Source organism: Phaseolus vulgaris, chromosome 2 (assembly GCF_051622355.1).
Source record: "Phaseolus vulgaris cultivar YP4 chromosome 2, ASM5162235v1, whole genome shotgun sequence".
NCBI lineage: Eukaryota > Viridiplantae > Streptophyta > Magnoliopsida > Fabales > Fabaceae > Phaseolus > Phaseolus vulgaris.
The window spans coordinates 37,816,162-37,829,612 of record NC_143499.1 but is presented as its reverse complement, the minus strand read 5'-3'; the positions used below and the strand labels follow the sequence as shown (position 1 = coordinate 37,829,612).

The 13,451-nt window shown below is 33.5% G+C and overlaps 1 protein-coding gene across 6 annotated transcripts; it reads left to right on the top strand.

Annotated features, from left to right (window-relative positions):
• The first annotated feature begins 1,664 nt into the window (after positions 1-1,664).
• ARC5 (P-loop containing nucleoside triphosphate hydrolases superfamily protein) lies at positions 1,665-9,044 on the top strand. Of its 6 annotated transcripts, none has more exons than XM_068613651.1 (14): positions 1,665-2,765; positions 3,483-3,616; positions 3,704-3,796; positions 3,949-4,012; positions 4,294-4,342; positions 4,487-4,569; positions 5,126-5,283; positions 5,360-5,420; positions 5,853-5,915; positions 6,317-6,417; positions 6,802-6,859; positions 7,064-7,396; positions 8,411-8,575; positions 8,679-9,044. In XM_068613651.1, exons 1-14 carry the CDS (start codon positions 1,923-1,925, stop codon positions 8,742-8,744), a joined length of 2,271 nt encoding a protein of 756 aa, XP_068469752.1. In that variant the 5' UTR covers positions 1,665-1,922; the 3' UTR covers positions 8,745-9,044. The 6 variants fall into 6 exon arrangements, 3 of the variants coding, with proteins under 3 accessions (XP_068469752.1, XP_090154850.1, XP_090154851.1); XR_016518699.1 differs by having other exon boundaries at positions 1,705-2,765; positions 6,317-6,448; XR_016518700.1 differs by having other exon boundaries at positions 1,717-2,765; positions 5,353-5,420.
• The last annotated feature ends 4,407 nt before the right edge of the window (positions 9,045-13,451 follow it).

The following is a 13,451-nucleotide window of genomic DNA, read 5'->3' as shown; positions in this document are numbered from 1 at the left end:
ACAAATTCAGTCTGCACCTATTAGGATCCCATTTTCTTACTGCAATCACTGAGATATTTTTCAAATATATATGATTCATGTAATTATCAAAATTATAAAATTGAATATCTCTTTGAGATAAGTAGTGTACGATAAGGAGAAGCTTTACTCTTTACAGGGATTCCAGCAATGCCAATCCAAGCTTGTCATTAAGGATAAGTAGGGACAGTAAGTGGGTCGGAATCAAACCAAACAAAAAGATAACAGAAGCCACATTGCTCATGGTGCCAACCATTCACTTGTAATTTATTTTGGAAAGACCTTGTTTTTCAATAATAATATAATCTCACTCAGAATTGCTGCAGCAAAATCTAAAAGGAAATGTGATTATTTCTTATTTTAATATATTTTTTAATCATTAAATGGTGAACTAGAGTTGCAGTAAAGATAGAAATAATCCTCTGCTTAAAAAATATAAACTCTAATCAAACATCTAAGCAACCTACCCCCAAAAAAAAATTAATTTCAGTCCTTAAAGCAAAAATCTGAAAAAGAGAGAGAAGAAAGTCGTACCAAAATGGTACTTTAAACATTTATAACCTCTGATTGCGGCAAAAATCATTCATCAGTCAAAAGATTTTATTGATTTGGTGTGCATTTTCAAAGATCTTAATGTAAACATAGACTTTCACTTTACTAAAATGGAGAAAAGCCATGTACAGTTTGTAGCATGTATTTCGCAAACTACTAAATGGTAGAGGCTGATATAAGATGATTTTATTGAATTTGGTGTGATCTTTTTTATCCAACCGTGAATATAGCCTTTGACCTTACCAAATGGAAAAAAGTCATGTACAGAGTTTGTAGCATGGATTTGAGAAATTACTAAATGGAAAGGTAGAGGCTGGTATAAGATTTCTGAGTAGGAAAGAAATTAAGGAAACGTGGATTAGAATTTTTCTCAGAAGCAGAAGTTTTGAGTAGTGAACGGTAAAGGTGTCAGTGTAATGTGTCGTGTGAGTAGTGAACGGCAAAGGTGTTAGTGTCATGTCGTGTGCTGCATTTGCCACCTATCTTGTGCTGCATTAGCCACATCGTTGAAAAAATTCCTTGTTTTAGAATTTTTTCGAATGTTTTATTTTGTGTTTTTTTGAAAAAATTTATAGTTGTGACAGGTATATAATTTTTTTATTTGTGTTCTCTTGTATATTTGTATAAACATCTTGATTTGTATAAATTATACATATACATTACTTGGAAATTATATTCTCCATTGGTGATGATTTTGTAGAGAATTTGTAAATACTTATTCTACGTGTCTGAATGCGAAAGAGAAGAAATGTTGATATACGTCGATACATATTTGTTGTCGTGTTAGTAATTACTTAATTTTTTGAATTTTTTTTTCTTGACATGCGTGTTCGGTCGATCGGTTGGGTACTTATGATTGTATTTTGATGTTTAAATCAGTGCTAGTATTTTGTTTAATCTCTCCAGATATTATAAAAATGTATTTTTTTCTTTTCAGAAGTTCCTTTTATAAATTGAGTTGGATTTTGGTTCTATGAGTTAGATAACCGGTTATGACCGGTGGTTCTTATGTGATATGTAGTGGCTTCCTGAATATAAGTGTTTGTGGAATTGTCTCTGTTTTAAGGTATTTATTATATTATGTTATTTAAGGTATACCATCGGTCGTACACTTATGAGTTTGGGTTTTGCTTTAGATGAAAAGACAAGTGTCAGTTGGTGACGCATCCAATCACGTCATGCGTCCCTTTTCCTGGCACTTGGGAATTTAAACACTAACTATTTTTCTCTTTTCTTCTTCTTCTTGTTCAATTTCTTTAGGGTTGGAAGCGGTGGAAGAATAGAATAGTGTGAAAAGAGCGAAGTGCATTGGGTGTGTGTAGAGAAGCAGAGGAAGGAAGAGTTATCTGGAAATGGAGAGGGAGTTGGCGCAAGAGGAAGAAGAGGAGCAGCGGGAGTGGCGCCTGTACGAAGCCTACAATGAGCTGCACGCGCTGGCCCAGGACTTGCAGACTCCCTTCGACGCCCCCGCGGTTCTGGTGGTGGGCCACCAAACGGACGGCAAGAGCGCCCTGGTGGAGGCCCTCATGGGCTTTCAGTTCAACCACGTTGGCGGCGGCACCAAGACCCGCAGGCCCATAACCCTCCACATGAAATACGACCCCCAATGCGAGTCCCCTTCCTGCCACCTCGTCTCCGACACCGACCCCTCTCTCTCTCACCACAAATCCCTTCCCCAAATTCAGGCTTATATCGAAGCTGAAAATGCCAGGTTGGAGCAGGACTCCAGCCAATTCTCCGCCAAAGAAATCATCATCAGAGTGGAGTACAAGTACTGCCCCAACCTCACCATCATCGACACTCCCGGCCTCATCGCTCCCGCTCCCGGCCGCAGGAACCGCCATTTGCAGGCGCAGGCCCGTGCCGTTGAGGCGCTCGTGCGGGCCAAGATGCAGCACAAAGAGTTCATCATACTCTGCCTCGAGGATTGCAGCGACTGGAGCAACGCTACCACCAGGCGCGTCGTCATGCAGGTCGATCCCGAGCTCGCCAGGACTGTCATCGTCTCCACCAAGCTCGACACCAGGATTCCTCAGTTCGCGCGCCCCTCCGATGTTGAGGTTTTCCTCTCGCCGCCTCCCTCCACTCTTGACGGCTGCATTCTCGGCGATTCCCCCTTCTTCACCTCCGTGCCTTCGGGAAGAGTGGGCTGTGGAACTGGTTATCTCTACTCCTCCAATGATGAGTTCAAACAGGTTGTTTATGCTCCTTTGCCTCCTTCGTATATAACCGGTTTCCCTGCCATTTTTCGTATGCTCTTCATTTACTACTTATTATTTTGTTTCATTTCAATGTTCGGCATGCCAAGTAAGTTGCGCATTTTCTTTTCTGTTCTTCTGCCACTGTTTTAAATGCCTATCCAGTGGCTAAAAAAATAACAGATTTTGTGATTTTGGTCCAGGTGGTTACAGTTGCACCAATTGAGTCTCTCAACTTTTATCACATCAATATTTAAACAAAACTAAATGGCATGGTAAACTAGCATGACATGACCACGAGTAAAACGAAAGCACAGATATTTGAATTACAATGACCTGAAAAGGTACAATGAGTATAGTGACTTAATTGTCGACGTGTGTGTGGGTTAGTTATTGTTTTGAAGAAAGGGAATGTTCTTCCTCTTGAGCAATTAATGACTTAAATATTGGATGAAATTGGGATGGAGGGTCATGATTGGAAGTGAGAAAAAACTTGAGGGATTCGATTGGTGCAATTGAAACCTGAAGAACCATAATTGCACTGTCGTGATACTTTAAGAAACTAAAAGCCAAATAATAAATAAACAGGGCAATGCCACTGCGATTTGAGTTTGTAATTCCCTTAAGCAGTTCATAATTTAGGTTAAAATTTTTGTGCAGTCATACTTGAGAGTTTCATCTCCTTGATCTATTTAGTTGTACTTACGGATGCAGGCAGTGTGCTTCAGAGAGATAGAAGATGTTGCATCTTTGGAGGAGAAGTTAGGGAGGGCATTGTCAAAGCAGGAAAGGAGTAGGATAGGCGTGAGCAAACTTAGGCTGTTTCTGGAAGAATTGCTACAGAAGAGGTTCTTGTACATTATAGTTTGATTTTAAGTTTGTCTTTTTTTTTGTTTATAATTCTGTGGCTGAGTCCTTAATACTGATCGTGCTAGGTATATAAATAATGTACCATTGATCATTCCACTTCTTGAGAAGGAGTATCGGAGTGTGACAAGGAAATTGAGTGACATAAATCAAGAGTTGAGGTATGTTATAAGTTAAAAATACCTCTGTTGTACTTGATCTGCAAAGGAAGGAACGAGGGTGATAATTTTGGTTTCAATTTTTTATATATAGAACTGTTATCTAGCTGTTTTCCATTCATTACTTATTTTATTCTCCTTTACATTATATACAGCACACTTGATGAGGCCAAACTGAAGGAGAAAGGAAGAGCATTCCATGATATGTTCTTGACCAAGGTTTCTTTTTCATAAATTCTTCTTCTCAGTATCTGACCCTTCTTTGTTGGTAAATTATTATGTTGCTGGTTAATTGCCCTCCTACCAAGGGGAGGGGTATTTAATTTGGGATGTTGAGCTTGCAGAGTAAACTCTTTATCTGTCTCTTAGTCTGTATGGATCTGCATATGCATGCTTGTTATTAATTTTTTTTTCAGTTGTTTGAATTCATAGATAGTGCTTGAACCTTAAAATGTACTCCTATTTTCCCTCCCTCACTTGCATATTTTATATTATTTCAGTTGTCATTGTTGCTTAAAGGGACAGTTGTTGCACCTCCTGATAAGTTTGGTAAATCTCCTATTCACCTTAGCTCTTTTCACGGGCTAGCCTATTGAACAGTAGATAATACACAATACTTGAAAAGCAAGCTTACTATCTTTGGATATCCCCTTTCCCTTGACAAATTGCTTGACCTTTCTTTTGTTGTTTCAGGTGAAACACTGCAAGATGAGCGAATAAATGGAGGTGCATTTATTGGTTCTGATGGTGTTCAGTTCCCTCACAAGCTAATACCTGTAAGTTTCGGCCTATTTTTTTACCATTCTTTTGAGCTGCATTAGCTTTTCGTTGCAGTGGATGACAATCTAACTACTCTTTATTTTACTATTTTCCCTTGTTAAAACATGCATAATTGCCATTTTCTTTGTCTTTTGGATGATGATTTTATTTAACTTTGGCAGTTATGTCTGCTAATTACTACTTTCGTATGAGTTTTATGTTTGTGTGGTGGGTGAAGATTTTCTCTGAATCTTGTTAAACAAACACCTGATGAAACAAACATCTTGTCTGCTAATTACAAAGCCCACCATTACTAAGGTATATTGTTGGGAGAGTTAAAATGTGCAACACACCTATGAGAGAGAAGGGGTATAAACAGTTAAAGGGAGGTGGAGGGGAGGCTGGAATTTGGAATTGGGACCCATGAGAAATTTGGCCTCTTGAATTGCCCAGGATTCTGATTTCATTGGTCATGCCTGCATACATTAATAAATAATACACACATTTCATAGTCTTGTATATTGTGTTTGCTTTGTCTCTATACAAGGACAGCTAACCTATCCTTGTACACAGAATGCAAGTATGCGGCTTTATGGTGGAGCACAATATCATCGGGCCATGGCTGAATTTCGTTTTGTTGTTGGAGGAATCAAGTGTCCCCCAATTACTCGTGAAGAAATTGTAAATGCTTGTGGAGTTGAAGACATTCATGATGGAACAAATTACTCTAGGTCTGTGTGTTTTACCTATTCATTATTGTAATACTACCATTGTTAAATATTAAAATGATATTTTTTTAGTAACCAGGACTGCTTGTGTAATTGCTGTTGCAAAGGCTCGTGACACATTTGAACCCTTTCTTCATCAGGTGATTATGTTATAAAAATGAATATATTCCTTTTGATTTCTTTCTCTAATTATTTAGCCGAATTGCAATTTTAGTTCTCTTTTAATTTCTGATTTGGTATTTTAGCCCTCCTATTTATTTTTGTGATCTTATTCCCTGGATTTTAAAAAATCTGCAATTTTCATAGAATCCTCAAATTTCTTGATCTGACTATTTTGTTTTTTTTGATCCAAACTCATTTCTTAGCAAGTTTGAGTAGCTAAGTTTATCATTGACAGCTTCCATTTGTAATAATTAGGTTTGATTTGATTTCCAGGATTCTATCATAACTTTATGATCAAAGCTGTATACAAAATGATCCTTGTTGTACTCTTCAAATTATGAGAAAATAATATTAACTATTTTTCATAATCGAAGTCTAACTAATTGATTAATTCTCCATTCTTGCCACAGTTGGGCTCCAGACTGTTGTATATACTTAAGAGACTGCTTCCTATCTCTGTTTATCTTCTTCAGGTATTCTCTTTCAATTTTTCTGTAAGATATAAAGTATTTGAATCTTACCTAACAGCTTCAGCTTTTAGGACACCTAGTTTTTGACATGGTGTCAAGAGCCTCCATAAACGAGTGGCCTAAAGTTTGATCCTTGCCAGCTCTATTATTCTAAATAAAAGTGAATTTTAGCACAAGGTAGGGGTGGATCTGTGCATTATCAGTGCTTCAATTCCTGAAGGGCTCTTGCACAGCCTGAATATGGTATAAAACTATTTAGGTCTTCACCTAACAGCTTATGCTTTTGAGATAGCAAGTTCTTGATATTTTTATGAATCAATTGTTTATGCTTTTGCAAGTTTTGTACAATTATTAGTTTGCTAATTTTCCTAACTTATTTTATTTATGTGCACTTTGTTTGACAGAAAGATAGTGAATATCTAAGTGGCCATGAGGTGTTCCTCAGGCGTGTTGCCTCTTCCTTCAACAACTTCGCAGAATCTACTGAAAAATCATGCCATGAAAAGTTAACCACCACTTGTCCCCATATGCCACAAGTTTGTTCCATATGTCAAGTGAAAAATTGATTTTTTTTAATAAAAAAGGGAAAATGGATAATCAAGAGCTTACTTTTAGTACGAGGAATAAGATGCATAGTTCACCATTTAAAAGAGAACATCAAGTGTATTATGGCATTCTTGCATTACATCACGATTTTGTGGTTTCTTCCATATTTTTCATGCTTGTTATTTTTAGATGTTAGGGTACATTTTTCCCCTTGATCTTAAAAATTTCTAGCTTCGCATACTCATCCATAATTTATCCTTTTTTTTTTCTTACATTAAATATTAGTTCTCTGCATTGTTTATTTGCTATTTTCTAAATCCCATTTTGTTATCCTTTGCTCCAGATGTATGGAGGACTTAGTAAGCACCACCCGATATGTTTCATGGTCTCTCCACAATAAGGTATTCTTGATTTAAGGGGCATTTACAGAGACAGATGCTTTGGTATGATGCAACTTTAAATGATCTTGCTGCCTACTTTGAATTTAGGCTAGCTGGGATTGTATGATTATATCCTCCTTAGAGAAAATGAGTAAAATATTGTTTGCTAAGCTAAGTTTTCATCTCTCATTTTCTATCTCATTCTAGTGTCTGTCAACTTTGTAGAGTCGGGCTGGGTTACGTCAGTTCTTGGATTCATTTGGTGGAACAGAACAGTCCAATGCTTCTAATAATCCTACAGCAACTGTTATGTCACAAACAAGTGCCATTGACAGAGAAGACACAAAGTCACAACCAGATGTAAAACTCAGTCATGTGGCCTCTGGCATTGATTCTAGTTCATCCATTCAGACAACAGAAACAAAGCTTGCCGACCTTTTGGATAGTACACTCTGGAATAGGAGGCTTGCACCTTCATCTGAAAGAATTGTTTATGGCTTAGTACAACAGATATTTCATGGCATTAGAGAATATTTCCTGGTTTCCACAGAATTAAAGGTTTGTGATGTTTCTTTTTTTGTTAATTTATGCTTCTTTGTGTTAGGTATGCCAATTTTCTCCTTTCTTGCTGGAAGTGAAAGCTTCCCTGGTAAGCATAGAAATGAAGGGTTGATTGTTTGGGTTTAATAACATACGTACACAACCTACAATATTCGCTGAAAATTTCTGATTGTTCTCAAATATTTTTTGGCTAAGAAATCCCCTCTGCCTATACAATATACGAGAAAAGTGTAGCTCTTCAAAATTACAGTTGAGTATGAAAGAATTAGGTTACAAAAGTTTATTTGTGTCTTGTTTAGGACTGAGTATAGAATAATCCAGTAATCAGTTTTGTTTGAAGTGTAAAGTAAAACAAAGTGAAGTATAAATATGGGTATGTTATGTGGATTCTATACCCAAAATCAATTCCTGTTAGCAGAAAAGTTAAAGTTTTTACTTTTGTCAAAATAAATTATATTCATTGCTAGGTTTTTTAAAATTTTAAAAATTACTCAAAACAAATAGCAGCACTGTTCAAATGGATTTATTTTCCTGCAACTGGGAGTTAAAGGTATCTAAGCAAGCAAACTATATGAAATTGAAAAAGTATTTGATGATTTTCCAATATTTCTGTTTGATTCTTCTTACAATGCTGAGAAAAAAATTATAAGTTGCATCAACATCAGGTATTGTAGAAAAACATTTTTTATTTCTCATTAAACACTTGCATATTGTAATTTCACAAAGGATATCAATATATGAAAAAATTCATTTACACATGCAAAACAGACTGCAGTAAAGGTTGCAAGTTAGTTAACAAAACAATGTTAGGTATACACCATATTACATGTATTTTTCTTCTCATTCTTTCAAATTTTATGTTTTTGCTCAGGTTGATTAAAACTAACTACTTGACAATGTCAAGACTTTTGGGCAATAGATTAGTATATGATAGAAATCATTCATAATTTAGAATTCTTGCATAAATTTTTCCCCATCTTTTATGCTCCGCTTATACCTAATATTTCGCAGTTCAACTGTTTCCTTTTGATGCCCATTGTGGACAAGTTGCCTGCACTTCTCCGGGAAGACCTAGAATCTGCCTTCGAAGATGACTTGGATAATGTTTTTGACATAACTAATCTGCAGCATTCATTCGGGCAGCAAAAGAGAGATACAGAAATTGAATTGAAAAGGGTATTTCTTATTTCATATAACATGGTTTTCTAATGAACAATATCCAGACGTGCCAACTTTGTCTTTGTTGTCCATAATGTTAAACTTTTCTATTGTTTTACAGATCAGGAGGCTCAAAGAGAAATTCAGAATGATACATGAGCAGCTAATTCAAAATCATGTCATTTGAATATGTGAGCTGCTGAGTATAATTTTCAAAATGAAACAGGCATGTGATTTAAGGATTTATGATCTTTAATTTTCTTATATTCGTGCGTGCCTAATGAATTATCATAGAAGAAGAATGCATAGATGTTCATTATGAGGACATTTTGCTGTAGCTAACTGAAAATCTTTTTTCCTAAGTAGTTCGAGTCAGGTGCTGTGCTTTTGTTTTTGGACATTCTTTTCTTATTCTTGTATGTAACACAATTTTAATATGTTTAAAAAGTTAAGCAAATTACAGTGGATCAGCACATATTCAGTTGAATCAGTAATTTTGTTAATTCTGGCCCTAAAACTTAGTTGTGAAATACTTGTCCGGTTTTTGGTTAAAATATACATCTGAACATAGTTCGTTTGAACATAAAAAATATTCAAACCAAACCATTTTGGTTTAGTGGATTTTATGACGTAGCACTATCTTTTACACAATGGTCTAATATATCATGATGAATAATTTCTTTTTCTGTTCTATTATAACTAAATATATGTTTAACATTGCATATAATATTAAACAATTTGTTACAGATTAACCGTTTTTTTATCGTTAAAGAAATTAGAATAAAATATAACAGCACAAAAGGTATTTACCCTTTCACAACAAAGGAAAAATATTGTGGCATAAATCAGATAACTTTTCAGATCCCTTCATAAATCTATACAATACTACATGAAATTCAAAACAGGAACTTCAAATCTAGTCTCTTTATATTGTTTCCTTTCAATATATTTTTAGTACTTTTCTCTTTCAAGGTTAATAATGTAATATTTATACTGCTATGACAATCATTCATGTTGCACATATCGACAAATTTCTGTCACGTACATGTTTATATAGAAAACATCATTTCTAAGGAATGTTATTCCTCTTCTAATTACACAACAAATTAGTATTGGCATCGCAATTTATGACATCAGGATTGGGACATTTGGGAGGCCTAAATATTGACTTTTGAGTCACTCTTTTGGTTGGTTGGTAGATATTATTAGGACGAATGCAAAACCGTGGCTACTTAGGAACAATGGAAAACACAAAGGTAGTAGAGTTTGAATGGCAAAGGAGATGGATAGATTGCGGGTTGCTTCTTCCTGCACCCATAAGTTTCTGCTTCTTCATGCACCTTGATATGTTCTTCTGTCTTTTTATAAAAAGAAAAAGTTAAAATATATGAAGTTTATGGGTGTAATACAGTTTATATTTTGGATTACTTGAAAGCCTTTTTCAAAAAAGTTTTTTCAAATTCAGGCATTAGTTTCTGGATTACATTAGCTATTAGCTTTCAGATTATATAATTCTAGATTACATAATTAAAAAAAAAATTCAAATTCGAAATACCATACTTTTTAAAAATAGATTATAGATTATAGATTATATATATATATATATATATATATTTAAAATGTTTTCAGATTTTATAAATTCAGATAACATTTTCGAATTCAGAAATATGATTTGGATTATGAGTTCCAAAATGTTTTTAAAAAATATAAAAGATATTTAAATTAGTGATAAACCAATACAAGAAAAGAATGGATGTTTTTGGAGTGCTGGGATGAGATAAAATGAAAAAAAGAAGATAAAAAAGGTGTTTGGAATTTTAAAGATTAAATGGGATGGTACAAGAATGTATGGAGGTGCACGAAGAAGCAGTCATCATTTGTGAAGTAAGTATGCCATTCAGCCTCACATAAGCCCCTTCCATTTTCAAGCCCGATTGCAGAAACCCATATTTTACACATGGAATAAAGTGGAGAACAAAATAGTGAAAGTGTGATGTGTTCATTTGTACCCAAAATAGGCAACCGATATTCTTGAACCACCTGGCCCTGTTCAGCCACAAAACCAAACACCCTCAACATCAAATTATCATTGGAGACATCCTTCATTGTTGTTATAATGTTAGTGGGTCATACTTTTTTTTCCCAAAAATCTTCACTTATAAATGTATTTATTTTTCTAAGGTTTCAAAGTTTTCAAGAACAAAAAAAAATATTTTACAAGAATTAAAGCCAAACTTCACTAATTTTATCAGGACAAATAACAATAAGAGAAATAAAAAAAAAACTATAAGAATTAAATTCAAAACTAGGTCTTATACCTGCTCTAAACATGTTTAATTCATTTTATAATAAATAAGAAAAATAAACTTGCGCTTTTCTTTATTTAAAAAAAAAATAAAAAGAGATATGATGGAAGTTATATAGAAAAAAACACACACCATTGTTTCGATATTAGACTTTATATACATTTAGTGTAATAATTATTTTATGTGCAATTGAAACATAATGTAACTTTTAATCTCAATTAAGAGATATAATAGTCTTAAAAATGTTGAGTGGGGATATACTTCTAAATCTCTCCTCTAAAAAAGTTATAGTGGCATATTCCTAATCAAATGAAAAAAAGTTATGCTTCAGTTGGATCAGAAGGAATGAGTCTCAATTGACATCAGTTGATCCAAACTATTATCATCATGGATCAAGTCTTAGTATGGTACATATTATACATAGTAAATTATGATATGTTGGTATTGTATTAGGTCAAATAGTACAAGATATTTATTTGGACTAAATTGTGTAGAATTTTGAGTTTGTACTTGGATCATAGTATATTAGGGTTAGAGTAGTTTGGTTAGAATTTTAATTGGACTCGCTTAAACTCGAGAAATTCTAAGACATCTACCATCTAGAATGGAGAGCAAGCTTTATATATTTTGAACACATGCTCAAATGTGAAAAACATGAGTGGACAGGTGACACTTGATCCACTCCATACGCTACTAAGGATTTTGAATTGAAATTTTTCTCTCTTTAGATCTCCAAAGGGTCGACTATATTGGATATAAATAGAACACTTTACCTTTTGTATTTTTACTTTTGAATGAATAATAAAATATTGTTCAAGTTTACACTCTACTTGTTCTTCAGTCATCTTAGAGAGTTTATTAAATTCGGTTATTCGGATCCTTCCTTCCTAGAACAGTTAGCCTCATCTCTCCTTTAGAATCCTGCTCCGTGTTTACTTCTTTTACCGAAAATTTCTCTTATTTTCAAACTTTCATAACCATCTCACCATTTCCAAACAATTGAAGATTAATGATTGAAGAAGATTATATATCAAATATATTATTGAAGAATAAAAAAATCAAGATAACTTTCGTGACATTACAACATTGCTTTCTAAATTCTAATTACAATATTGAACATCCATAAACATTGGATTAAACTAGTAAAAAAATTGTTATAACTCTTGAATTATTAGCATTGGGGGAGTGAGCTTGATTGTGGAGCCATGCACACAGAATGGGTTGGTCAAGTTGATTTTCAAGTAAATGTTGACCAAAAAAGGGTTGGCATTAACTTTATTTTCCTTCAATGAAATGTTTATCCGTCTCATTTTGTAGCAAGTTTCAATCTCATCCACTATTAAGCAGCTAAATCAATATGAATTAGATATTTACATTAACAACTTGTTAAGAAGGGTTTTAATTAGGGCAAATCCCCATTAAGACCAACAAGAGCACTCTAGAATGAGACAAATTATTGTTTCTAATTGCATGATCAAGTCGATATTTGTAAGATGGAAGAAGAATAATGATTGAAATGATCTTATATGTTCCAATTTACTACTAATGTCAATGGCATAATTATAATTATGAAGGTCAAATTAGATAGCCTTTTGATTTGCTTAGTGTGAATGAGTAATAGCTGGCAACAATGTACAACTTTTTGGATACAATTTGGCTACCAAGTCATGGAAACAAGAGTAATTAAAATTGACATTTGGCCCCACTTTGAAACTTTCAACATTTCTTCTAATTTCTTCCAATTTCTCAATCTCAAAGCTCCCATGCATATCCTTAAAAGGTGAAGAGATATCTTTATCATCTTTCAAGCCACACAAATAATATCACCAACTTAACATGGACCACTATATATTGTTACACTGTTTTCTCTTTTCATCAATTTTTTTTATTCCTTTTTATTCCTAAACTTCCCACCCTACCTTTTGCGTTTGTTGTTATCTTTCTCATTTCAAATCTCATTTCAAGATGAATATGAGAGTTTAAAATTAGGGTTTATCATGGACTTATTGTTTCACTTACATTAAGTTGTGACTTCTCCTTCATGGCTTAGATGGTAAATTAAAATTGTTTTACTAATAAATTAATATTGTTTAATTTTGTTAATCATGTTTTGGTTCTTGATTAATTATCGGATTTAAACTTTTTGTTCTTAATAATTTATTTTTTGAAAGTGATTCAGAATATAAACACTTTAGAAGGTGAAATAAAACGATTTAGAAAAGACAAAAATAAAATTTAAAATTTCTTATGAATAAAAGTTTATAAAATATTAAATTAAAAAAATAAAATCCAATCATTTATTGGTGATCTATTAAAAAATATAAATTATTCATATTGATAATTAACATATTCTAAGTTCCATATTAAAAAAAAACTAGCTTAGCGATCAAAGAAAAACACAGTTAATGAGCTATATGAATGATCTAACTAGTTCTCTGAATCACCAAATGAAATCTTTTGAAATTTAGACAACAGAAAAAATAATTAGAGTTAATAAAATAGTTCTCGTGTCATATATTACTAATAGATTGTGCTAATTTGATATGATTAGTAATAGTATTTAAAATGAATTGGAATTTTTAGATTCA

Bases quoted from the DNA above. Each gene is read 5' to 3' on its own strand.
- ARC5 (XM_068613651.1), top strand. From the start codon at position 1,923: ATGGAGAGGGAGTTGGCGCAAGAGGAAGAAGAGGAGCAGCGGGAGTGG. The intron at 3,617-3,703 runs GTTCTTGTACAT...TGATCGTGCTAG, and splicing joins GAAGAATTGCTACAGAAGAG to GTATATAAATAATGTACCAT. The intron at 4,570-5,125 runs GTAAGTTTCGGC...CCTTGTACACAG, and splicing joins TCCCTCACAAGCTAATACCT to AATGCAAGTATGCGGCTTTA.